At 41.4% G+C, this 27,647-nt stretch overlaps 1 protein-coding gene across 1 annotated transcript in view; it reads right to left on the bottom strand.

Annotated features, from left to right (window-relative positions):
• NUP214 (nucleoporin 214) overlaps positions 1-26,741 on the bottom strand; it is a gene marked incomplete at its 5' end in the record, with an annotated part of 41,556 nt that extends 14,815 nt beyond the window's left edge. Inside the window, 27 exons of the mRNA XM_029084879.1 lie at positions 1,803-1,876; positions 2,634-2,736; positions 4,006-4,114; positions 4,811-4,886; positions 8,146-8,254; positions 9,216-9,377; positions 10,127-10,363; positions 10,701-10,784; positions 10,884-10,969; positions 11,435-11,617; positions 12,120-12,223; positions 14,409-14,567; positions 14,811-14,960; positions 15,321-15,410; positions 16,016-16,107; positions 16,797-16,960; positions 18,356-18,812; positions 19,890-20,051; positions 21,330-21,453; positions 22,019-22,085; positions 22,648-22,754; positions 23,325-23,428; positions 24,141-24,204; positions 24,544-24,614; positions 25,091-25,295; positions 25,570-25,721; positions 26,546-26,741. Of these exons, the coding sequence (XP_028940712.1) occupies positions 1,803-1,876; positions 2,634-2,736; positions 4,006-4,114; positions 4,811-4,886; positions 8,146-8,254; positions 9,216-9,377; positions 10,127-10,363; positions 10,701-10,784; positions 10,884-10,969; positions 11,435-11,617; positions 12,120-12,223; positions 14,409-14,567; positions 14,811-14,960; positions 15,321-15,410; positions 16,016-16,107; positions 16,797-16,960; positions 18,356-18,812; positions 19,890-20,051; positions 21,330-21,453; positions 22,019-22,085; positions 22,648-22,754; positions 23,325-23,428; positions 24,141-24,204; positions 24,544-24,614; positions 25,091-25,295; positions 25,570-25,721; positions 26,546-26,741 (3,691 nt within the window). The remainder of the gene's footprint in view (positions 1-1,802; positions 1,877-2,633; positions 2,737-4,005; positions 4,115-4,810; positions 4,887-8,145; positions 8,255-9,215; positions 9,378-10,126; positions 10,364-10,700; positions 10,785-10,883; positions 10,970-11,434; positions 11,618-12,119; positions 12,224-14,408; positions 14,568-14,810; positions 14,961-15,320; positions 15,411-16,015; positions 16,108-16,796; positions 16,961-18,355; positions 18,813-19,889; positions 20,052-21,329; positions 21,454-22,018; positions 22,086-22,647; positions 22,755-23,324; positions 23,429-24,140; positions 24,205-24,543; positions 24,615-25,090; positions 25,296-25,569; positions 25,722-26,545) is intronic.
• Between the last annotated feature and the right edge of the window lie 906 nt (positions 26,742-27,647).

Genomic DNA, 27,647 nt, shown 5'->3' with positions numbered 1-27,647 from the left:
TCGGTGTGAGAGACAGAAGTTACAAACTGAGTTATGGTATGCAGAGCTCATTTATCATTCTTACAATAATAGCATGCTTTAGTGCTTCACAGATTGTTAGTGCTCTTGCCTCAAACCTATAAAGCCTCCACCCACCGGGTAACTGCCACTTCCATGTGCATTCAGGAGACAATGACAGCTGAAGCCTTTATGGACAGGGTTGTAGTGACAAACTCTGTTACTTTCATGTCACAGCCTCCATTTAGCCATCCTTCTCTTTGAGTACAGACAGTTTCAGCCTTTGGCTCTTATCTCTTTTTCAACAGTTCGATAAAAACCATAAAAGACCTGGTTACTACAGACCATTTGCTTTTAACACCATTTTCACCCCTTACTTAGTTCAGCTAAACAATTCCTGACGTTCACTACAGAACTCTGTTTAAACCAATGGCTCAAAACAGAGCTTGGGTCATAAAAATACTTTCTGGCAATTGAAAAGGATTCTGTAGAAGACTTTATGAATTCAACTATTCACAGACCACCAACCAGTTTCTATGCCGCCTGTTTTCAGCTTTGAAAGACTAGATAAAAGCTCTCAAATGTAATTGTGAAAGTAGCTCCACTTGTAAGATACACTGCTGTCCAACAGTGTGGAACTGCTGCTGTTTTAAGGGTGACTGGACTAGTTTTATTTGACATATTATCATTTCATTTCTAAGCACCAAACAAACACAAATTCTGACTTGAAGACATTGTGTTGGTGTTTGGACTATGGGTAGATTTGTACAAAGTACAGGAAATCTGCATGGAGATAAATAACAGAGCAAAAGCTTCTTAGCACAGCTGTATTATCCTTGGTTTTTACCCTATAAGTACATTAAATACATTTAAGTATATTCGTAACTGACACTGAATAATGTAGCATTTGTTTTCTTCTGAGGCACTGAAATTCCTTGTTCTTCTGTCACCAGCTAACAGAGGCAAAGGTGCTCCCACCATTCCACAGAGCACTGCAAGGTAACTGCCCTCACACTACGCTGTTGTTTACAAGTCTGGCTCCTGCACCTCCCACTCCTCCTTTAATCAGTGTTATTTACTTAAGTTTTTAGGTTAATTGAATCTTCCAGTTTTAAGCCAAGTTAGGTCTCTGTGCTTAACATCAAGAGAGTATTAGCAGCATTGCTGTGGCTGTGATGGTCTAAGGATATAAGGAAGCCAAGATTTGTAAGAAGAGGTGGTATCTTTTATTAGAACAAGCAGTAACATTGGAAACAAGTTTTTGACCATACAGTCTCTTTTGCAAGGCTGAAATTAGAGGCAAAAAACTTCAGGAATATTACAAAGCAGAGGTATCAGTCCTCTCTTTCCAGACTAGGCAAGTATGATCTATCTATGAAATAGAAAGGCAGCCTCTATATTGTCATCTCAATTTTAGAAGTAACACAAAGCCATTTAAAGCATTCCCCTCCCATTACTAAATGCTCATTTCACTTAATGACAGATTTCTGTGTCAGACCACCTTGGCAACTTTAAATCTACAGATTAGAGACAGCAGAGGAAATGACTACAGATGTTACCCTTTTCATAAACTAGTACCTCCTAAATGTTCTTGGCAGCAAATATTTTGCTTACTCTTAATTGAATGGCAGTTGGCCTAGATTTCTGTGCATTACAGGGCATAATCCAGCATATGTATATAAAGTTATTGCAGCTACTGCAATTTTAATAATGAAACTGCAACATAAACCCGGAACCACATGAATTAGGAAAAGTAAGTGTTCTCTTAGCAGGGAAGAGATGTTTGCACACTCTTCCAAACTAACCTTGTGAGGAAGCGAGGCTGGGTAGTGTTGGTGATGAAGCAGCTGATGTGACAACACCAAAATTAAATCCAGACCTAGGAGGAAAGAGGAGAAAGGGAAAGAATGACACTTAACTCAAAGTTTTGAAACTTCCAACCCCATGATTAACACAACTTTGAGACTCATATTTCCAGTACACTTGCACAAAGTCAGGCATAAGAACAGTTTATCCAACAACAAAACAGGCAGAGAGAAGCATGCAGACTGGGCTCCATTTATCTGCCCTCCAACAAGGCTTCTAGAAAGTTAAAGAGAGTCAGAGTTCAAAGTTATTTTGACCACCCCTCATCTTCCCATATTCTTTCCTTTCTGCTGTATATTTCTTCCTCATTCCACTTGGCAGCTGAACACCATGCACCAAATCCTCATAGCTTTTGGGAGACTAGCAAGAGCAGAAGCCACAGTGGTGACTAGAGTTTATTTAAAATTAAAAGAGCTAAAAGGTAAGAGACAGTGCATGTACAAAAGGGAATAACTGGATACTACTACCCATCAAAAAGGAGATAACTTATAGCAAGACAGACATTACTCTTGATTTTCTTAATTAGTCACAGACTGAAAAATCTCAAAGCAACACAATATTGTGTCAAATTCTCACAGACTCTCAGATCTCACTCAGGTAGGCTTCCACAAACATGAAGGTCTTCCAAAAACTCTGGTGCAACCCCTGCAATCTACCATTTGCAGGTGCCATTTTACAGTATTATACAGCTTGTAGGTAACACTTGCTGTAACAACTGATACACTCACATTTAACATCAACTACAAAGAAATGTTAACGCTCATACAGACCCCACAGAAGAAAACAAGAATGCTTTGTTCAGCTGTGCAGTTGTTGCTGGTACTGATGTCACTGTAGAAGTCACAGCTGTAACTGTTTTTAGTGTCCCTTGTCCTGTAAGTTACAAGAACAAGCATTACAAATAAGAAAAAAGCACCTTGTCATCCAACTATCAAAAAAGAAGGAACAGTTTGCACACACAGTCTGCAATTTCAACTGTAAGCAAAGCTTTTTCGCTACTTAGACCAGATCAGGTATGTGTGCACAGAAACATTCCTGCTACTGTTACAATGTGAGAGAACACGTTAATTATTTTAAAGATTTAAGGTAATAACAGACACCTGATTAGAGCAAAGACAGGTGTCACCATCTTGACAAGAAAAATTAAATGATTGAAAAAAAAAAAATCAAGAAATCCTTGGTAAAATCTCTCATCAACATATCAAAACACATGTGAAATAAAAGGAAGTGCTATCAAATTCAGGAGCTGACATTTTCAATAAACCAAAATTTAAGAAGCATCTGCCAAGTCAAATATGATTCCTAGTTATTTTTACTGCTTCTTATCCCTGGGTAAGAGGCAACCTACATCTATGGATTAAAGGCAGAAGAGCAACAGAGATGGATTTCAGACATTTATGCAAGAGGCTTATAAAACCATGTCCAATGTAAGCATTATTATCTAATACACATTAAAAATCAATTCCTTCCCTCCCTAAGAGTTTCCTCTTCCCCCATTTGCACCGAGTGATGTAAACTGAGCATTCCTTTCCTTAGAAGCTTCTAAGCTGTGCACAACAGACCATAGTATCTGAACTGGCTTTGAAATTGGTCATACAGCCCAGTGCTCAACAGATCCAGTACCCAAATTATCTCATTTCAAGCTAGTTCAAGTACTCCTAAGGTGCTGCAGCCTATAGTAAAGAAATACTCAAGTCAGACATCAATGTATGGAAAAAATAATTCCTGTTACTTCAGGACAGTTACACTTTCCTGCACAAATGCAACAACTTTCTGTGTTTAAAAAACAGAACAGCAAAGATGCCCGCTCTTGATTTGCTGTCAAACCACAGTAGCCTTTGACAGACGTGCTTTCAACATTTCTTGTTAAGGGTTATACATTCTGAATCCACTCTGAATAAGGAATTCTATCACTGAATTCTAGATGCAGGCACAGAGACAAAACACAGGATTGTAAATAAAACCATTCTTCTGCTTTTCTGTACTTTGGTTTTTCAAATTATCTTCTTCAAGATTGGCACAGCAGCCTCTCAGGGGAGGGAGATCTTTTTTCCTCAGTGTCTTTATTTTCTGGATTGTGCATCCTGGCAGGTGGCAAGAAACATCCAGGCCTTATTTCCATCTCCACCAAAGACAACTTACCTGGGATTTTGTTGCCAGATGATGTTGGACCAGGTGTAGATGCCATAGGACAGGGTGTACACACAGGGGAAGGTGGAGCCTGTCCCTTAAGCGAGCTCGTTAGAGGTGTCTAAAACCAAAAAACCACTTCAGGTCAGTGCAGTCTGTCCATTAACAAAGGCCCTTCTCACCCTGGTCTGGAACGATGAGAGTCGTGCAATGACTTAAGAACAAACTAGAGGAAGGGGGTCAAAGCACTTAGAAGTGCCCTTCAATCTTGGGCCCATTACGTCTTGACACTTAAATACACGGTCTATACTCAATTTTTTCAACAAGTCTCTTGCAGAGGTGAGTAAGCCTCCATGGGCAACAGCTGAATGATTCCAGGGGACAAAGACTGCTGTGTGATTTTTTGATGTGTGGACATAAAACCCAGCAGCTTGTTGACCAATAAGAAATGTTTTCAGTAGAATAACAGGAGAGGTAAACTACTCTGTCCCTTGACTGCCTAGCACTGTTGATTTTTTGTGAAATTTAGGTATATCTACCTAATAGTTTCCTTCCTTGTTAGTTGCAGCCCTTACTGCTGCAAGGCTGTGGCCATTAGCTGCAAGTCTTCGCAAGAGAGAAAAGCAAGACATAACAAAGATATGCCTGGCATCGTGCTGTTGAGGTCATAGATAAATAAATGGTTTGCCAAGAATGCAGGGCAAGCTGTGAAAAGAGATTTTCAGATGACCCGTTCACCAACAATTAAACCCCCAAAACTGTGCTGAGCATGCCCAGGTACAGGATTCCAGAGGGAAAGGGTTGTATATCAAGATACCTGTTTAGCTTGATTTGTAGCAACAGTCGCCAAAACTTGATGGACTGCCTGGGCTGCAGAGTGAGGTACAGATGATCTTAAAAAGAAAAATTAAAATGTTAAATGAATGACCGGTCGAAAAGAAGTCTCAAAAAGCACAGCTTCCAGAAGTCCTGAACAACCACTGCTATTAAAGATTCCACACACAACTCCAAACGAACAAATCTGATTAGGGAATAAACCTCTTAAATGAATCAGCCACATTTAACAAAGGAAGTCTGCAAATGTGTTTAAAGCTCTAGACTTAAACGATCAAGTCTTCTTCACACACACTCTTGTCTCTGAAGAGAGTCAGGCCTTTCTATTTTACAGGGAGTTGATGAAAAATCAGCAGGTAAGGGGATTACAATTTTATGCCTAGTGGATAACAAATTTAAGAAGCTTCCTTTATAGTGTGGAGCCCAGACAAGTACATGCAACTCTCAGAAATGCTAAGCAAGAAGACAAAGCTGGGGGTGGTGGGGGGCAGTGCTTCATGTCTTTGAAGTGTAGTACAAACATTAATGAAGTCAAAGCAAGAACTGTGATAAAATTAACCTATATTCTACATTATAGGTTTGGGAACGTTGACCATAAAATAAATTGTACATCAGAGCCTATAGACAATTGCTGCAGAATAGCAGCTACTTCTGGGGTGAAGCATCCTACCTACATGCTGTGGGCCATTAACACACCAAATCACTGTAACGTGGGAACAGCCATCCAGTTTTAGCATCTCCTCAATTCTGTGGCTCAGCAGCTTATATGGCCAATACCAAAAGCTTTCAGAAGCTTGAATTCAACACTGGTTGCATTCTCTTGCTGGCAAAGGCCAGCTTTCTCTTTCCATCTTGACTCAGGTCAGGTGTTCTCTAAGGCAAAAAGCAATCTCTATACTATAGAAATGGCTGAGGCTGCAAATCCAACAGCAAGTGAATCTGGGCATCAAAAGTTGTATGTCTCCTAAGCACAAAACTCCCAAACTGCATTTACTACTTGGTCAGCTACAGGTCAGCTCACAGAATTTTCCTACTATATTCCAAAGGAAGGAGACACACACATGAAACAGTGATTCTGCACAGCCATTTGGTCTTGGATAGAGTTTTGTGCCTTAAATAACTGCATTACTAGTAAGTCCTTTCTTCCAGCAACAGGTACTCTCTCTCCCTCTACATTGCATGGTCTGTCCAGAGCCAATGTAAAGCAAACAAGGAAAACTTCAGATTAGCAGTGGAAAGACTCCACATTGGGAAGGTGCAGTTATAAATTTCAAGTTCATATGAACCCTGAACAAAGAAAAAAAAAAACAGTGGAAGGTCTGTGAAATTCATGATAGAGTGGGACCTTTTCCCCAGAAAAGTCTCAAGATCACTTGACTCACAGCTCCTCTGATAAGGCTACAAAAATGCTGGTTTTGACTTCAGTTGTGGAAAGAGGGGGTTTTTTGCACTGGAAACTGCATATAAGTAACTGGACCAGGACCACCAACACCCCCAGCCACAGACCATTGAACAACTGATAACAACTGAAAAATCATTACTGCTTAACAACCCAAAGAGTGTGCTGTGGTGGCAAAAGAGAGCCAGGATGCCTGAAGTAGCAAAAACTGATGAATTGACTTTTCTGGGTGAATGCTCTTCATTTTATTGTTGAATCTGACTGGCAGGCATGCTTCATTTGGGTAGAATTTTTAGAGAGTGTATTTTTTAATAGGTCAGCTATAAACTAAGAGTGTAAAAAGCCTTCAAGGTATCAAGCTAGCTGGTCCTCTATAAATTAGAGAGATCAATCAATACTGGCAGTCTAAAACTACCTGAAAGTAAAACAGGTCTTTAACTACAGTTCAAGTGAAAGCCAAATCTCAGATATGCAGCACCCGCTCATGTCCTTGTCTATGTACAGCCAGTACTCTACTTTTTTCATTGTAGTTTTGATGAAACAAAGGGCAGAGAACAACTCCTGGTCATAACACTGGTTTTAGCAAAATTTCCCAAGCAGAGCTGTTTGTAAGTTTTACTTTCAAAAGATCTAGCATTGCTCTTCCTCCTCTCAGTTTATCACTTTTAGGAGAAAATAGAGTAGTATAAAGCTTCCAAACTATTTCCAAATTAAAATGCAGAAAAAAAATTAAATTTCAAGGTCAGCAGCTGAGTACCACCACTGTAAGACTCTGTTCCCCGTTTGGAAAAGCTGCATCAAAGGAATTTCACCTTTTTTCTTTTACAGTGAAGAGTATACACACATGTATGAAAACCAGAAGTGATGCAACAGAAATTGTTCCAGGAGCTGCAGGTATAGCCCACAGTTATATGGATAAAGCATTTGCAACTCAATGTGGACTTATAATCAGATGTATGCAGTAAGTTTATCCTGCTTTATCTATCAAGCTCAACTTTGCTCAGGCTTTTCAGTAGAGCCCATGCCTCCCCAGTTCAGAAACAGCCTTGCACTATCTTGGTCTTAAGCAATAGTAAGAACTTCAAGCAGCCAGTTTCAAGGTTGTTATGAAGACAGGGAAAAGGACTAGTTCTGTGGCTGGTGACAGAGCCTGATGATAAGACAGAAATTTCTGGAATGAGCTGAGCTGGCTGTTGTCTGTAGGAGGCAGAGAAGTAGGAAAGCCAAGTCTTACAGCTAATTCATGATAAATCTTAATAAATTCAAGGTTAAATACCAGGAGACAACATTCATAATTTACTCATGTCTTGCAGCTCTGTATTTTTCCAAAGTGATCAGCCCCTACTGATCCTTCAGTCAAAATTCTGATGTCAGAAAATTTGAGACAAGTTTCCAGAAAAGCCAGAGCTTACAGTTTTCCCTCCCCCGGGGGGTGAATCTGGGAACACACAGAAGAGGCATAACTCCAGAGAAGGTTTTCTCTGTAATGGCTGACAAAGTAGAAGGAACAACATCTGGACAGTTTAAGGCCACAGACCACACTCAGTGACAGAGGGGTGCACTTCCCCCACAGAAAGAGGCAGAACAGCAGTAGTGACTGGAGAGATGCCAGATCCAAAGTACAGTAAAACCACTGAATCCCAAAGGAGAGGACATACTAAAGTGCATTTCACAATGGAGAAGGAGGTTAACACTGGTCTCATCATTTGTTTAGGACAAGCCATTAACAAATCCCTGAATGACCTGGAAAGAAAATATTTCTTCCTTTCATTCCACCATCCCAATATTCCTCTCTAAATGCATCCACTTGAGGCCCTACATAGTCAGATTATGTAAAATACTACTACTGCTCCCCACCGGCAGATGTGCTCTATTGCAAGTGCTATCGAAAGCTACCAGAAAGGGGAGCACCCACTCACCCTATAACTGCAGAGACAGCTGGAGTCAGCGCACCAGTCTTGAGTTCTCGCACGTTCACCACCTGAGGAACATTTTTCAGTGTGGATTCAGTCAAGGAGGTGCTTACAGCTTTAAAGAAGAAAAGACAAAGAAGAAAAAAAATCAAAATATTAAGCATATTAAGCATTTAATTCAGTATAGCACCTCTGAGTATCTCCAGTAGAAATCCATCGGAGTTTCTAGACAGCATGGGGTATATCTGGCCCAAACGTTTGGTTATCTCAGTGTTCAATAAGGACACCAAAGAGTGGACAGCTTTGTAAACAGTTGGTACATTTTTTGTTGTTGGCTGACCAAATTTAATTATTCTTAAAAACCTTCCCTTAACTACCTTGTAACATCTTAGGTTAACAGAAATGACCTGTGTAGTTACACTCCAGCCTCTGCCAGAATTCATGTCGCTAGTCCACTTTCTGCCCTTATGCTCTGCTTGGGCAAGGAAAATAAACTAACCCAATTTCTCTATGAGAAACCAAATTTTGTTTCTTTTCTGCACTGATGCTCAGTACTGGGGAAGCACCAAATGTCTAAAACCAAACAAGAAACACTCAAACTGGGGAACCTTTCTCCTGTCAACTCAAAACCTTACAAGCAGATTCAAGGCTTAACTCAATAGTTCACCTTTAACTTTTCAGTATTAAAATTGTTTTACAACTCAGATCTTTAATTGCATAGCTAATAATGAGGAGTTATTAACATAGGCCAGTGACATCCTTTCCCTGCTCTCCAACAGTTTCCTGCATACAGATCAATTGCCAAGCCAGGATCTCCCAAGAGCCATGGACATTTCTGCCACTGCACAGATGAGAAGCAGTACAAAGAAACCTGAGGTGGGAGTTTCTCAAGCATTTTGTACTAGTAGCTTACAGGAAGGAGGAAGACAAAGAAACACTGGATATCTCAGAAGTACAACAAATATAGATCTGTGTCACATTTTGTCTGATGATCTTCTCCTTTGAGAGCACTAAATTCCTGTGAAAGCCACATTCAACTGCTCAGAGGTCACTTGGGCAATTACCCATCCTTTTACCTGGGGACTGGTTAGCCATCTGCCTCCGCAGAGCTGCAGCAGCAGCTGCTTGTGGTGCTGGAACAGTGACAGTGGGAGCAGGGGCCCCATGTTTCACAGTCTTTGTCGCAAGCATTGTGCTGTCTGCCCCTTGTGGTATGATTCTGTTTGAAGATGTAGGCACTAAAAACCAACCAAACAAAAATATTACAGTTCACTGTATCTCTATAAATCAGGGCTACCTGAAAGTCTTTGCTGAACTACAGTTCCTTTAAGTACACAGCTTCCTCCTGACAAGACTGAGACGCAGGCTTTTTAAACAACCAACACAATCTGTCCCTGGCAGTTTCTGTATATCCCAATGAATTTAGCAAGTTAAGTCTCAATAGCTGTCATTTCAATGCATTAGATGACTTTCAGTTTGCTGTTACAGACACTTCTGCTGATGATACTTTATTTTTCTCTCTGGCTTCAGACATAAAAAAAACCAAAACACAACCTCCCACAGAACAAAAACTGAGTGTATGCAAATATAGTTCTTACTGTGACTCACTGGGTTCAAAACTTCTAACCTTGGCCACATCAACCATATGCAGTAGTATTTTTTCCTGGTCTTTGGGCATTATTTTAAGAACTAATGGCAAACACTTAAGGCAAATGAGTAAAGGAAGGCAATGCTACCCATGGTCAGTATTATCTGAAAGAAACAGGCTATCAGAAAAACAGTCACTGAGTCAAGATATTTCAGCGCTTTCAACTCAAGTTCATGAGCCTACAATGCCACCTACTAACTGCTTCTGGAAGCTTGGCAGTGTAAATCTGCATGCTGCAATCTCATTTCTCCAGGACCTGAAGCACTTGCAGTGGATACAGTGGTTCAAGAACACATGCAGAATAGGAGAGACATTGCAAAAACAACTCACACAAAGCACCCAGGGAGAGGTGCTGTTTCCCAAAGGATGGAGACTGAGCCATCAAACCAGGCTGGACAGAGGGAGTACGGACCACAGGAGCATGACGAGGGACTTGGACTGGAGCAGCCTCCTCTTCCTGGTCCACTGCCTGTGAATCCTCATTCTCCAGAGACTGGGAAACTGAGGATGTTGAACTGACTTCATCCAAATCTTCATAGTATCTTGTGGACAGGAAGGCAGATCGGGACAAACTCGCTGCAATATCAGAAACAAAGTCACGTGTGTGTATTAAGCTGAGTGAACCATCCAGCCTAACAGCCAAGACAGAGACACCCTAGTTTAGGATGCTCTTCTGCTGGCTGGTTTTAATCCTGCATTGACAGGACTTGACTTCTTAACTGCCAGGAAAGGCAGCCTTCAACAAGATGGTAACTGAAGGAAATTCTTACTGAGAGCAGATGGGGGGAACAGGAAATAAGAAGTACAGGTTGAGAAGTAAGAAGCTGAAAGCTAACTTCAGGACTGATCCCCACAGCAGGCAAGTCACCCTCCTGGAGAGCATTTCAGACTTCTGTGGTAACTGAAGGCTTACCTGGGGCTGTAGACCTAATTGGTGGAGTTTTCCTCTTGGCTAGGAAATTCCTCAACTGTGCCTGCTTCACAGGGGATAATTTAGCTGGAAAACCAAAGGCAGTTATTAGTCTATAATCAAACTCCAAGTCAAATAAGTAATTCACATTTCTGATGTGAATGCCAAGAAGAAAGAATAAATTACCAGGTACTTTAGGCAGAGGTTTGGCATGTGATTCCAAGGTAGTTTTCATCAAGGCATTGCGCAGGCTTTCAAGGTCATTGTCAAAACTAGGACAAGGCAGAGCAGTGAAAAACCATGATCAGCAGAAAGAAACCAACCCAATCAGGAACAAAAGGGAGCTAAAAGAGCCACTAGAACCATTAGCTTATCTGGAAGATTAATTAGCTCCTCTAGATACTGTGCATCTTAAATTATTTTGGAATCTCTACTCCCCATTCACTTCTTCCCCTAAATTCAGACAAACAAGCAGCAGTACCTCAACCTGGAGGCTCTATTATCCTGTTTACTATAAAAAACATAAGTTTGGGGGGAAATTTCTGATAGGCATCGAACAGAATATAACTAATGAGCTTCTGTATTACCTGGTCATAGTTTAGTATCATTTTTAGGACATCGTGTCCTCCAATACCACGTCCACAAAAAATCATACTTTGGAGGATGCACCCTTGCACATTGCTGGGTGCAAGAGAGAAGGAGTGTCAACACCACCCAGGAACTCATGTTTCACATACCTTTGAGCACTGCTAAGAGAAGTTGTGTCACTGGGAACACTCCACTGAGATGTCTGATTATACAGCCGGAGCTGCTGCAGGCTGTTCACGAGCTGATTCAGTCTCTTCCTCTGTTGATTGATTATTTCCCGGTTATTAGCCAGGGTGTTAAACAAAGTCTCTCGCTCAGGAACTATCAGACGCCTGAAGACATCAGATCAAGAAACATGGACAAGGACCATTGTATATATCTGGCCACAAGCAGGTACATACACACGAAGTAGTTTAGTGATTCTAGCTACTCCATGATGCCAAACACGGTTTGGTTTGAACACACCAAAGCAGTTCAGTTCATCTCAAATGCATATTTGTCCTTTGGATATCCTGCAAGTTTATTCATTTAGCTCATTTACTTCAAGATATTTTATTTATTAGAAAGGTTTGATTAGCTACCACCAATGGATGCATTTGGTTTCTACAAAGATTATTTTATAGTTTTTTCTATAAGCACTATTTCCACTGTATGCAGAGATGCAGCGAGCTTGTAATGTGTATGAAGCCAAACAGTCTGAACCTATAGCTCCCACTGGGTATCTTAATCAAGCTTTACTCCTAAACCACCTTCAAAAAGGAAATGTGAATTCTGTCTGTTGATTCACTGGCATGTTCCTTACAGTTGTTCTATACTCCAGTTTCAGTTACTTACTTCTGCTTTCTCTTCTGTTCCAGGTGCCGATCCCACTCCAAATCCAGAACATCGTTCACATCCTGAACAGCAAACTTCACATACTGGTGCAAGCGTCGAATTTCCTACCATGCAAAATAAAGCCAGCTTTTAATTAATTTCAGAAATCCAGTTTCAGTTGAAGAAGCTGAAGACTCTTTGGGTTCATTCAGTTCAAGCCATGCAGCACTTTCCCATATTTCTGTCTAGAAAGTTTTATCAGCAAACCAGAACCCAACATAGTGAAAAATCTACTTTTCAGTCAATGAGGTACTCACAGGGCTTGGCTTGGACATTTTATCCCAGCTCTCAACTAGAAAGAATACTTTCCATAATGTTTGCAAAACATTGCCAGGTCTTTACAGAAAGAGATTTTTACAAACATCAGGGATTATACAAAACAAACCTTACTTCAAACCTCATTTCCAGAATATGAGTCATTTGCTCCCATTTTACAATGCTGAAATTTCTAACAGTTGTAGGTGATTAAAGTTTTGCAGGCTATTGACACGGCTCTAGGATACCAGCGTTCACAGACTATGACTCATTAAAGGATTCACAAATACTCACAACTCTCACATTAAGGCAAGGAATTAACTTGATTTTTATAGGTAGGAAAGGTAAAAAAAAAGCACAGATAAATTTAAGTGACTTATCCAGGACCACACAGTTGCTCAACTGGCACAACAAAGCCAGAGACTTCTGGATACAAGCCCTGTTCCCTAAACAAAACCAGCATTCAGTGTCATTACTGTCATCCCTCCAGTCTGTCATGGCAAGAACATGGTCTTGAACTCTGATCTCATAAAATGGAAATGGAAACTGCAGGTGGTTTCAGCTCATCTCAACAGAAAGCTTGCTTAAACACAATGATGAAGCAGACAAGTAACACAACTTGGGAAAAATTCTACTGCAACTGTTTTCAAGATCAAGGATGAAATTCTAAGATGACATTCCCAACCTGAAACCAAATCCAGTCCTACTGTGGGCTTAGTGTGATGCACTACCAAGCACAGGTTTCCTCTCTGCAGCAACCATGAGCATTATATAGCAGCAGTTCTTTGGACAGCAAATCGATATGGCTGGACATCAGAAAACCCTCAGGATCTTTGAAACTTCACTGAAAACTAATACATGAACTCAACTAAGTGAGCTTTTCTCACCCAGGAGAATGGGGATGATGTAGACTGAACAAAATTTAAGACTCAGACTAGAGCCATCTTTCTTGTAAACTTTCAGAAAGTGGACCTGAAAGCTCTCTCCTTACATTCCAATCGACTTACACTTCTCTCCCGCTCTGTTTCTCTTTCCTCATGATTCTGTCTCTAGATCAGTGAAACAGCATTTCAAGATTATCATCTCCCTGAAGTCAAAGCATAAGCTTGAAATGTCACAGAGACGTATTGGACATCAAAGCAGGCATACAGTTAAAACTGAGTCAGAATTCAGGTGAAGATTAGAGATCGGACCTAAAAGAAATTACTTCACGTCAGCCGACTTCTAGTAACTTCTTGTGCACGTTCTTGATGCCTCCTGTAGCAAAGATGACACTCAATTATGTCTTCAGTCTGCTAGTCAAACTTCTTGAGGGGAACTTACCAGTGTGTGAAAGACCAAATATCATTTGTAGGGTATGTTCACTCTATTTTGCTTAGGGTTAAATAGCCCTCTCATCACTAGAGCTGTAACCAAGAGTGCTTCACCCCTAGTTTCTTTCACGTCTTTGAAAGCCGCTTTATGTACTGCTGGTTATTCTCCTTTGTGCCCCAGCTTTTAGAATATCATTTAGCTTTATGCTCCACCATCCATGAAATTAACCACACAATTCTGTAAGTCATAATAAATCATCAAATTGTTCCATAAGGCACTTGATGAGGATAAAAATAATTCCAAGAACTCTTCCACAAAGTGTTAAAAAAAAAAAATTAAACCCTTTTAACTGAAATCCCTGAGCAAACAGGCTGAGAAGGAACAGGATGTCAAGAGTCACATTCTAAGCTTAGAACAGACTAGCATCTTAGGAGAACTACTTCCCTTTAGCAGGAGTTCTGAATCACCACTGCAAATGGCAACAACACAGAGGAGCTTTAGGAGAGGTTTTCCAGCATGTCTTACAAACTCATGGAAAACAAAACTCATCACACCTACTAGACCATGTTGAAACAGCAAATATCTAGGGCAGATAAAAACCGCTGGGCACTTGAACACGCAAGCCTCAGTTTTATTTTATTTAAAAACTCTAGAGTAGAAGTTGAATGACATGCTTCATACCTGAAGCTGTGCTTCACTCTTGGGATCCAAAGGTTTCTTATAGAGCAAGTGTAAATACCCCAAGCTATGGTTCCGTTCATTCTGTTCTCTAGCCTCTTCTACCCCTGCAAATCCCTCCAGCAAGGTTGTCTTCAGAATACTAATATCTCCATGAAGTGACTGCAAACAGAAATAGAACAGATGGGATAAGGTTCAAAGTAACGTTTTTCCATTGCCATCTACAGCACAGGGGCTTCTGCAAGAGTCTGCCTGAAAACACGAATGCAAATGTCATCCTCACATTAAAGCAGCATAGTCAGATGTTCCATCTACACCAGCTCAGCTATAGCTGGTGAAGTAGGAACATCAGGTGAGGAACAGTCATTGCTGAGGAGTTAAACAGTTTGAAGATACTCTGCTCACCTCTGTTGTCTCTTTAATTTCCAAGAGGAAGGTGTGAAGATCATCTGACTCAGTTCGCAACATCTTCATTTCCTCTGGAGTACCCACTTGGAAACAGGCTTTGGAAGTCCGGGCCTTCAGCTCCTCCATCTCCTTTTGAAAATGTGCAATCTATAAAGCCAACCAGAGAAAGTGCAGTCTGGAACAAATGCTGCAGCTCTTGGATAATGTTTCTACTACACCATGAACATCTTTGTCACTTTGCAGCCAAAGCAGAAAATTCTTCTTGAAAAACAACAGGAAAGAATACTGAAGTTTCCCAGCACAGTGACTGAAATGAAAGATGACTGAACACGATTCACAAACTGCAATTACAAACCAGGCTGATTATCTTGGGGAAAAATGTCCATTCTGATTCCTAAACTACTGACAGACACCATCAGAACATAGGTGAACTGGAAATAAGTGTCTGTGTACCTATACAGTAGTCTAACAGCTTCTAAAATTGAGAAAACTGCTTGAAAATCTCACCTCCTCTCTGATTCCTGCTATGACAGGGTCTGAATCCTTCCACTGGTGGGTCTGTTTCTCTAAAGCTGTGCTAAGGAGTGCTGATTTGCCCTGAAAAAAGAAAAAAACAAAACCAAAACCAGTGTTAGGGATATATCCTTAGCAACAGCGAGCTTAGAATACCAAAAAAAGCCTGCTGTTAGAAACCCCATTCAGACACCAGTCACCAGGGAGACAATGTCATAAGCATAAATATTAGTTTCACAGTAAACTAAGACTGGTATGTGCATGTTTGAAGGAGGACTGCAGGCTAGCTGGAGATACATGTCTAATACTTCATGAAAGCAAAGGAAATTTTTGTGTACTGTTCTATATTATTACTTTGATTTTTAATACTCAACAAATTTGGGGTTTCTCTCAATAAACAGTCAAGTTATTTCTTGACTGCTTATTAGCCAGGAAAGCTGTGAATCCTCATTTCCATAACAGGAAAAATAGTTCCTACAACTCCGATCGTGACAACATACATCAAACACAGCTCTCTGAAAACATAGATAGAACATAGTTTTAGTCCCACAGATTTGCTGCTATTTTAATGTCAAAAGCTAGCTAATTCTTTGACCTAAGAACAGTCATTCAGTCCAATGAATTCTAAGCAACTCATGGGCCAGGTAAAAACATTCACCCTCAAAAGAATCCTCTCGAGTCTCCATTACCTGAGTAGAGCTTGGCTTTGCTGCAGAAGGGGTGATTTTGGCTGTCTTCTGTAGTAAAGAAGCTGGAGGTACATTCTGAGCAGGACGTGTCACTGGAATTTAAAAAGAGGAACAATAATTTATGAACTTATATACAAAGCTTGAGAAAACAGGCTGTGATCAGACACAACCATAATCACTGCTGTCAAATACAAAAGCACTAGTGGTAAGGGCCTCAGCACAAGAACACGCTTTCCTTGGGTGCTGTTTCAGTCCCATCCAATTTCTCTGCTAATGGCAACAACTGTCACTCTCCAATATCTGGCTGTACCACTCCTGAAGGACCTCAAATCCCCAGTCACACAATCATTTGAGAGATGAGTTATTATTCTGTTAACAAATGAGTGCTATCTTATTTAAACTCATTTGTGATCATTTTAAATTCTAGTCACTCCAGATGCAAGATAAGGCACTGATTTGTGTGACTGCCCAGAGACATTCATAATCAGGCTGCATTACAGAGCACTGAAAATGCCAGAACTTCTGCCTGAACTTAAGAAGCTGAATATATTCATTTCACATATGGCTCTCTGGGGAACAAAGTGCACAAATGGAAAAACTTTGTAGTTTCAGTACTAAGTCTATCACATCATTACAGTGTGCAAATCAGGAGGTCCACTGCATCAGTAAAAGCAGCAGGAAAAGCAGGAAAGAAAGAAGCCAAATGAAGCTCACGATGTCCTAGAACTTTTAGGACATTGCTTGCAATGTATTATTCCAACAATAAGCATCAGACTCTTACCTGTAGTGGGTACAGGTGTCGAAGCCTTCAGTGGTGTGGTAGGAGAGGCTGCGAGGGGTGTGGACTGGCTCAGAGGACCTCCAGAAGCAGTTTTTGAAGTGGTTGAGAAGGAAAACATTGGGGAAGTGCTGCTAGTGGGAGAAGACGTGTCTACAGCAGTGAATCTGCAAGAGAAAGCACAACAGCCTTCAGCTCTGAACTGGTCCTGGCTGTTTCCCTCCATTCAAAATGAAGCACTAAGTTCTCATGAATTTGTATCCTCTGGGATCAGCAACAACTCAAGTTCCAGATACAAAATTACGAGTGCAGCTTCTGAGGACAGCGAGAAGGAGCCATTCAGGATCATTTCTGAATACATGGAACCACAAAGACTGCTACCATAGACCCACCCAGTGAGCTAAAGCCAAATGCCAGCAGAAAGTACTACCCTGCTTCAAAATGCACCTCATGATTTTGCACCAAAGCACCAACTACAGCAAATCTGAGCTGCCCTTCACTGCCATCTTGCAGGAAGGCTCAAACAGAAATTCTGCAAGAGAGTATGAGCTTCCATTCATCTGCAAACTCAGGTCCTCAAGGCAGTCAAATTAAATATTCAGCCAATTCACGAGCGTATCATTTGCTTTATACACAAAATATCAAATTTAAAAAGCTGTAAGAGCTACCATCAGATCCTCGTGTAGAAAAGATTTTTCTAATTAAAAAATAATCATTTGAACCATCACAATTGTCTTATGATGCATTTACATGAAAATTGCTCTCCACAGAAAGCAGCTCCAATTAGCACAGCTCTGTGTTTTAAATCCTTCTTTCTAAAAAAAGTCTTAGGAGTTGGAGGGAAGAGTGGGTATATGAAATCTGAGAACATTCAGCACTCAAATCCATTTTGCATAGCTTCTAATCGATATTAGTTCTCTTTCAGTTGGCATGAACAAGCTTTGAAGATTTCAGATCCTGTGTTCAGTGACCAAGCATCCATTTAAGAACAGAACCAAAAGGTCTGGCACCTTCTCCACTGAATACAGGAGTCGAAAAGAAATTCATCAGCTACGGATACAGCTTCCTCTCAGCTCTGCGAGTTACTCTTTAGGTCTGGGGTAAGGAACCTTAAACAGCCAAAGAAACTTGTGCCATCACCACCACACTAAACCAGTCCTAGGCATAAAGGATTTCAAATCCCAGTGTTCCCCAAGAGTCTTTAACCATGATTTGCATCAAAACAAGGCATGGAGTTACCATTTGATGCCTATAAAGCAAAGACATGAAAAAACTAGGTCTCTGGCTATTTGGCAAATTATCAGTCTCACTTCTGGCATCGTCCCTTGACTAATATTTTGTCCATGAACACAACCTCTACCATGGGAAGCACTGAGGGTTTTCACAGCCAAGATGGCTATGTCTTGGATAAAGACAGGCTTCCTCAGTGCTTTCTTGGGAGCATGGGAAACAGCTGTCAGGGCAAAAAGCCAGAAACCATCTTCAGAACTACCATACATTTTCTATGCCTGGAACAATTTAACAAGTACCCAGCCACTGCATTAACCACTGTATCTATTTACTTCTCATTGAGGTTCACTTTGACTGAAGAGGCTGAAGGGGCAAAAGATGACTTCTGTGCAACAGGTGTTGAGGAGAGTGGTGGCCCAGGTGAGCTTTCTGCAGCTGGTTTAAAGTTCATGGATCCAAACGAAACGGAGGTGGCAGTAGCTGTAGTGGTGCCTATAGAAGGAGCAGGAGTCACCGATGCCTTAGGAGAAGCAGAGGAGAAGGAGAACGTTGCTGCTCCAGTCAGATTGGGAGCCAGGGCTTGCTTGGAGGCATCAGTGGCAAAGGGGTAAGGCGGAGGATCGCTGCCCATAGAGCCAGGCATCTTCACTGTTGAAGGCATAAAGGAAAACACAGCTGCTCCACCCGCTGCAGGAGGCTGACTTGAGGAAGGTGCAGTAGGAGCAACACCTGGTACCGTGTCAGGCTTTAAAGAAGTCGGAGGAGTGGTTGGAGTTGTGGCAGTACTTCCTGTAGAAAGACAAAGGAGGAAGGAAGAGACTCATTGGCTACTTTAACTAATGGCAGAAGGTATTGCAAGGCCAAATGCTATTTGATGGGGACAGTTCAGCACTATCTCGCTCACGGGACAGACGGCACAGTGAGGAAGAGAGATGGCAGAGCTGGGATTCCAGTCCCCAAACCCACAAAGTGATACAGAAACTGCACCAAGTCCAAGCCACAATCAATACTGTCTGTCTAGATTAATGTTGTCTGGAATTTCCCGTGAAAAGGCTTTACCTTTCTTGACTGGTTTTGATGAGGTTCCTGCCATCTCAAATAAAACTGGCTGTCAGCATGCAAGTCAGCCAGTGCTGCAGAGAGGCAGGCTGCCAAACAGAAGCATTCCATTTGGGGAAGGAGGAGCAAATTTGGTGTTAGGGAAGAAAACGGTGGGTTTCCAATTATTATTGCAAAGACAAGTGAAAGCATCAGCTTGCCTGCCTACCCCAGCATAGGAAACTGCCTACTTCACACTGCATATGGCATTGCATATATAACTCAGATAAAACTACTGCTCTTCACCTGCTAACACAACTTTCACAATGCTGCAGAAAGCTATTGTTTAAATCAGCTTTTGCTGCAGCCAAACACCTCAGTTAAGACCATGGCCTCCCGTGGCAAAACATAGAGGGGAAAATCATCACCTCTCTGCAGCGTGCAGACTGTGCTCTGAGTCTGCACAGTGCTTGGTCCTTGTCCCCAAGCAGAGCCTGCAGTCACTGCTGCAGTTCCAGTCATACACCCCAAATCTGGGCAAAGAGCCTCCTAGAATTGCTTTGGCCCTGTTCCCCAAAGGTTGATTACACAGTAGAGTCTAAGTGCACAGTCTGCAAAGTGCTCGAGATCCCACATAATGAATAGGACTAGGTAATTTCACACTGACGTGCAAAAGACAGAACAGTCCTGGGAGCACAACACACTCAAGAACTGCTCCCTGTTATCATTATAGAGAAAAAATAAATTCTGTCACCGCATACATGTCTGAATAGCATCTTACAAACACCCACAAATGCAAGTGTTTCCCTAATCCACTGGGGAACTTACCTGCCGATTTTGGAACTCTCTCTCCTACTAACAGCAATGGCTCTGGGGTCACAATAAGCGACCTGACTCCCGGGTTTTGGTTGATCATGTAAAAAGGGCAGAGGACACCATCCGTAGAGAGCAAGATCAGAACTGGAGCTGGAGCAAGGGTCTTCTCATCACCTGTCAGAGACCACATATGTAAGTCCTGCAGCCAAAGTTTCCTGTTCTGTTCTTAGTGGCATTGGCACCTTCATGGGATTTGCTTAGCACAGTATTTCTTATGTTTCTCCCTTCTTGCTTGCACTTGCATCTTTGTTCCCTTGGTTCAGAAAAAGCATGCTAGGGAAGGACAATTTCCACATGGGAACAAATTCCAGGACAAATGAGCTTTCTTTGCAACCCAAACTTGCTGAGAACTGCAAAGCCAATTAATGTGCAGCCAAAACAGAGCTGACTGCACTCTGTGAGAACACAGAGAATGTGTTAGCAAAAAGCTTCTCCAAAAACCTTTCTAAAAAACTTTAAGGCAGCACAATCTGGGCTTAAAAAAAAAGCTGTCCCAACAGATTCCTTAATCCAATAACTGCATAGATTAACAGCGAAAACGCTTCAAATTCAATTTTGCATTCAAGTACAAAGTTTGACCTCAATTCCCTACTGCAGGATTCCATTCAGGTAAGTTCTCAGTTAATCGGCACCCTCCTGTGCTCTTCAGGAACTCTTGACTGCAGTACCTTCCACTCTGCCTGAAGGCATCTCTATTTCAATCTGTCTCTGGGTTTCAAGGGAAAGTTTTCAGAATTCACTAAGGTACAACATAATAGCTCAGATGTATCTTCAGCTTCAGACTCTGACAAGGTGCTTTGAAGAGCCTTCAGGCAGCACAGAAGGTACAGCAATAATGTGACTGGCTAGATGTAGAGCACAGCAGGGTTCAGTCAGTACAGGCCCTGTGCTTTAGTGCAGAATTAAAACCTACGCATTCACCTCGATGATCTTTGCTTTTTCTGACTTTGAAACTAACCCACTTTTCCTTTAGATCAGTGCAAGTGTACTTTACATACAACAGTTCTGCAAAATGACATAAGCTACAAGAATAAAGAAAACCTCACAGGTAGTCTGAAGTCCCCGGTTAGAATATGACTCCTTTAAACTCACTATTACCCCAGCTCCATGAAACACAGATATAACTCAGGTGCTTTGTTTGCCATGTCTGATCAGGTGGTATCCTGGGCTGCTGAAAGCTTTCAGGAGGAACTGTATTGAACACTTTGCCATTTGAATCCTTCCACAGAAGTAAGCCCACACGTGCTGTGGGATTGCTATAAAAAGGCAAGATGTGTGCCAGTCTCTCTTTCAGAACCATCTCCCAGAACCCCGAGCACCAGCCTGCCCCTAAAAATATCTCATATATTGCTGTTATCGGACTATTCCACAAGAAAGACTAACAAGACTTACTGATTGGGATAGGCATGTTACTGGTGTAGTCTACAGCAACGCCAACAGGCAGAGTGTCATCACTCTTATCTGTCACGGGAAGTTCTGCTCTGCTGGAGTCCTCCAAAACCCATAATTCCCAGTTCTGCAAAAAATAAGATTATTATTTTAACTACTGCTTTTCTGGGATCAGCCTTCTTCAGAACTCTAGCCTATGTCAGTTGAAAGATAAGACTGCAAAAAGAGCACCTACTTAAATTTGTCAGATAAACAAATGCCAGAAGTATCAGGGCATCTCTTCAGAGATTTGGGTGTGACTGCGCACATCACTGCATGTCAGAGCAAAGGTCAGACAGTTTTAATGTTTAATTTCAGTTGATGACCTCACATGAATCACTTTATTATAGTAAGCTTAACCAAATTTTGAGACAGTCAAGTGAATTCTGGTACTTGTTTCACAACATACCGTGTTTTTGTTTATCCTTTTTCTTTTGTGTCACTCAGATCTCCTCTTCATCTAAAAATTATGCTTATCTTAAGATTCTGAACAACTCAGATGTAAAGAGAAAGGGTTTTTTGTTTGGTTTTGGGGTGATTTTTAAAAATATACCATCTCATTGTATTCCAGGTCTTATGTAGGTTATACCTGCTTAGATTTTCAAGAAAGAAGAGGTGCATATGCACAAATGCAACATGAACAAAAATATTACCTGATCTCCTTGCCTGGCAAGAATGCTGACTTCTGTGGAAGCTGCTGAAGCTGCCAGAACTAGATCCCTGTAAGCATGGACACAAATAGGTTAAAACAAACATGACAATCCACAGCAAGGTCCCCAGATCCACAATTCATCATCATCTATAACTAATAGTAATATAAAAAAGACTTTTCCTCACAAGATGAGGGAAACATGACTAGTTACATCCCTATAGCACTTTTTTTTTTTTTTCCCTTTAAAACTAGTCACCAGGGGCTGAATCCTCTTGCCAACCAATGATTTGACAGATACTGAATCATGCTAAATAAATGTGGTCCAAGTCAGGCAGTTGAAAAGTTAGGAAAAACTTCTTCACATGGGTACACAAGTAAGTGAGACAAAAGGTCATGCTTTACCCAACCTATGACTTACAGCCTCAAGGGAAATCATTATGACAGATTTTAAACAAGAGTATGCATTCTCAGCAGACAAATGAGTATGTTGGCATGGATACAAAGCACAGCAGGAGAAAGCTGTACTTACACAAAGTGTTTACAAAAGGGGGAATGCAATACACAGAGAAGCATTGATCACTCAGACATGCATAACAAGGGAAAGACTTTGCCATGATTCCTGCCACTCACCATTCCTCAACATAGTTGAGGAAGTAATGATGCTGTCTCTCTGTGCAGCTCCCATAGCAAGGCTCCATGAAATTCACAAACTTCTCCGGTCGCTTCTCTTCCTTTTTCTGCAAGATCAACATGGATAATTTACCTCCCAATGCAGAAATCAGTATGACTGCATCAGGGTACACCAGGAATTGCCACATACTTCAACAGAGAACAGGCATCATGAGACCACTTAAAAAACAAAGCAAAAAAACCAAAACCCTCCTCCAAGAGATAAAGGAACAATAAAGAGGTGACCAGGGAGTTTAGACCTCACCAACCCCCCAGCAATGAATAACCTGATGCTAAATAAGAGCATAAGATCAGGCCTAAAAATCTCCCTAACCTAAACAAACAAACAAAAAAAATCAGGACTCTACATCAGGTAAGGTTTTCTTCCCAAGTGTTTACAGAAGAGACTAAAAGTTTTCATGTCATAATTGATCTCAGCAGAGAACAGGTTACTGATTGTTTTTCAAGTGGAAAAACTTCCTCCACTCAATCCCCCCCAACCCCAAACTCATGATTTACAGTAGTACCAAACTCAAATTCTACAGGATGCCAATGTGAGTAATAAAAACAACTTGCCATTGTACTAAGTCAAAAACAAGCAACAAACACCTCTGTCATTGTGACCTGCTGGCACTTACAGGCAATATGGCTATGACCACTTCTGGAGATGTTTCCAGCGTCCCATCAGCTGCTGCATAAACAATAGTAAAGACATACGTGCCAATCCACAGTACATCCAAAACTGAAAGAGAAGGAAACAAATACCTCAGCCAGAAACACTTCAGAATGATACTTCCTTGTATATCAACTGTGCACAGCACATAAAAGTAAATGACAAACAAATAAGGAATCACTAACTTCTAAACTACCAAGATAAAGAATTTCAATGATCTGTCTGCAGAACAGTTGCATTAGGGGGGGAAAATATTTGATCCCATAAATTTCAAACACAAACCAAAAGAATGCATTGATTTGCTTGATGATATGACAGGCACAACAATGCCAGTGTTTCCAAACATGGATGATGTTTTGGCATATTCAAAAGAAGTCTGTTTTTCTAAATCTACTGCTTTGGCATTTTACTGAAGAATCAAAACAATGAGATGAAACTCACATGAAATATGAAAATGGAGTTTACATCCAGAAATCTTCATGTTAAAGGGAGATTACTTGTGACAGTACTATCACATCAGTGAGCAAAAACTAGCTTTTAAAATGCATATTTAAAACATTACAGAAACAGACAAGGCCTCTGGCCAACTTGAAATTTTTCTACACAACCAAGATATAAAGCATATAATTTTTTTTTTTTTCAAATATTTAAAAATCACAATTATTACATAATTATGTAACCAGTGCAGTACAGAGCTGCTATAACTAAAAACAACATGAGGAAGAACGAGTAAAAATATTTTAAATGAGAAAACAAGTTGAAAAGAAATAGAAAGATGTACCTTTAACAGGATTGTCCGAGTCATAAAAGGGAGGACAAGGGATTACTTTCTTCTCCTGCAGATTCTGCAAATAAAATCAATTTTAAACACAAAGAAAAAGCCAACGAGCAGAACTAACTGCAAGTTTTGTAGAAAGCCCAGAGAACTGGTTTAGAGCAACTGACCCACTGTTTAGCACTCATCATGTGCCACTCTGAAATGGTGACTTTTCAGGGGTAGGTGCAAACCAAACTAAACCCAGCATTGGTCTAAGACACCTTAACATTACTGAAGTGCTTGGGCAGCTTCACACAGCTCATACTATGTTCCACCTAACCAAATTCTGTAGCTTGTGATGCAATGAAAATAAAGTATATTGCAAACTAGTGATCAGACATCAGGCCTTACCAGCAACAATACTTACGGGAAGATATTGCACCACAGTGCCATTTTGCCTCCCTACAGCCAGTTGTTTTCCCTTTGGGCTCCAACATACTAAGGAAAAAAAGATAATTTCATTAGTACTAAGGAACTGGAGAGTTACAAGGCCCCAGAAAAGCAGGACCAACAAATTAAAACAGCATTTTTTTTTCTCATGCAATAAAACATGAATTAAACAAAGAGGAAGCCATCCAGTCACAGAGAAAGGAAGACTGCACAGATCCAAGATCAACACATGATGACATTTACTTGCATGCTTCCTTGGAAATGACAGTCAAGCCTGAGACAGCACAAAGCACAGGTGGGCACATTTGACTCCAATACACAAGATGCAGCTCCTCCCAATCAACTGGGAAAGAGCAGTTAAATTGCAACACATTTTCCAAGTCTCAGGAAGTTGACATCTTCCCTTTTAGTGAAGAATTTTTTTTTTAGAAACCTCTTTCCCAGACAAAGAGCCTGTCTTTTTACACCTATCAATCCACTCCTATTCTAGTGGATTCCATAGGCTATCCAAGGCTGCCACTCACCACATGTGACGGCCACAGAGGACGGGAGCGTGGCATATACTTTCACAGAGTCAGTGACCTGCAGGACAGAGATGCTGCCATCGGACAGGCAGATGGCCACCATGGCAGGACTAGCGGGGTTCCACTTCAGGTCATTGACCGTTGCTGCGCTTCCCGAGTCCTTGGCCAGTTTGTGATAAGCAAACGCACGTTTCTGCTGTTTTGCCTTTTAAGAAAGACAAATATGTGAGGCAGTTGAAGCTGACCACCAAACCAAGTTCTCCCAGAGTCATAACCCAAAGCATTTTTGACCTTCCTATAAATTAATGTTATAATGTTATAATTAATAACAATAAGCGGCAGATTTTGAGATTACTGAACAAATCCTTTACAAGACACCTCCCACAGAGAGACACAAAATCCCACCCAAGGTATGCCTCTCCTCCTGCTGTAGCTTGAAAGGAAATTTAAAAAACCAAACCACTTTGCATGTGCTTTACCTGATTTAAGAATGTGCGGACGTCAAAAAAGCCGATGAAGGAACCGATCTCACTGGACATCATACAGACAGACAGCGTGAGATTATCACAGCTTAGAGCCAGGTGCTGCACAGGAAACTTCATGGGAACTAAGATACTCTGAACATTCTCCACTTCAAACACAAAAGGAAAAGAAGATAGAATGAATGGGAGAAAATTAATTAGCAAAACTTGTTCTTGTAAAACAATTAGAACGAATTTACACAGAAATCTCCAGTCCTATTAACAGCACTGTCAGAGCCAACATGCAGAAAAACTGAGTGACAGCAAACCCTTCATCTCTATCAACACAGACTCAAGAGTTGCCGAACTCCTAAGAAAGGAAAATTCCACTTTCCCTCCTCAGTAAGGAAAATAAGTAGACAGATTTTTGGTTTTACTCATGTATGCACACGAAGACCCTGGGTGGCACAGTTACTAAGGACAACGGGAGAATGAAAGCCATTTTGCACACAGGTGTATTTTGCACGTGGGCAGTGGAACAGCAATCGCCTTCTCCCTTTCAGGACAGTCCTTTAGAGTGGATAACTCAGTGTGAGAACTCTGTCCCTCCACTCACACACATCCCTGATGCATACACAGGTTCACAGCTCACAGACTGGCTACCAAGACAGTGTGTGGCTGTAAGGAAAGGGGTACGTTCTCAGTTAGGAAACGTCAACCTCACTGTATGGCACTGAACATGGGTGACCAAACCTGAGTGAGACTCGAACAGGAGCCAGCACAGAGCATCCCAGGGATGTGTTCCCAACAACTGTATGTCACTTCAGCCAGAGGTACAGTAAATATTGTTCCTGCCTTCTCACACAAGAAGGCTTGGCAATTTCAAACGCACAAAGGAGCACGACAAGGGCTGGGTCAGCAGCTAAGTGTTTCATATCATCAAAACCATTTCAATCTGCCTCTGCTCAGACCATGAGACGTACACGTGCCTTACCAATTTTATTGGGATCTTCTCCCCGCTGGTTCTGGATGAGGAGATTTCTAGTGTGAAAGATCCGCAGGTTGGTCCCTCCACCAGCAAAGATCAGCCCGTATTTGTTAGACACTGCAAGGAGACTGGAGCGCTCTTTGGGAAGATCATCCGGAGCATCGAAGATGCGAACCTTCTTCAGTGCTCTGAACTGGAAATCCTGTTGGAAGAGAGTTGGGAAGCAGCTGTACATATGCTGGCAAAGAGGAATCGTTTACTTCAGCTTCTCCAAGACAGGAAGTTGAAAAGCCTCTCCACAAGAGCTACAAAACACCTGCCAAGGCAGAGCCCACACCCACGCTATCACTGGCCATCCCATCACGTTTTCTGTCTCATCTAAGAAAGACTGAGACCACACCATGGTTTCTTCCATTGGCTGAAACTCTCTTCTACCCAATACCTATGTTCATAAAACCTGAGGAGCTGAATCTGCTCAGGACATCTAAGCTTCTCAGAAACATAGCAAAACTAGACAGCACACCTAGAACGAAAAAGAAAGAGAAGGGAACAAAGCAGAGATACAACACCACTGAATAAAACTTGTTGCCATAAAGCTACAAGGCACAAAACTCCAAAAACACAAACTTAATTAAGAAACAGCAGTTGCACTATTACCATGCAAGACCTGAGTTTCTCCTTAGGAATGAGTCTCTCTTCCCACAGTGACAATTGTCCAACGGAGCACGTGATCTAACGCCACTAACTCAAATCAAGCACCTGAGTTTTATTTCCAAATTACTGCAAAAGCACTGAGTAAGAATATTTCTGGAGGCTGTGGGAACTCAGAAAGTTCTGCAAAACAAACAGCCCAACTCCCTTGTTTTTTGAAGGTGCCTGAGTAGAAAGCAGCTGCACAAAGATCCACATGGGGTTCAGGAATCCATCCCAACATGGGAGACACAGCAACAGACTAGGCTGGCACCACACAGACAGGCTCCAGTTTACACTGTCCCACAGCAAACAGCCACAGATGCTGTTCCCAAACCCAGGAGATTCCCAGCACAAGGTGTGCTGACAGCAAGACTTAGAAACACATCACTCCTCTCTCAAAGTAAGGTTCCTCCCT

Source organism: Antrostomus carolinensis, unplaced genomic scaffold, assembly GCF_000700745.2.
Source record: "Antrostomus carolinensis isolate BGI_N321 unplaced genomic scaffold, ASM70074v2 scaffold15745, whole genome shotgun sequence".
Classification (NCBI taxonomy): domain Eukaryota; kingdom Metazoa; phylum Chordata; class Aves; order Caprimulgiformes; family Caprimulgidae; genus Antrostomus; species Antrostomus carolinensis.
Note: the sequence above shows the minus strand (reverse complement) of the source record. Positions and strands in the feature narration are given on the sequence as shown.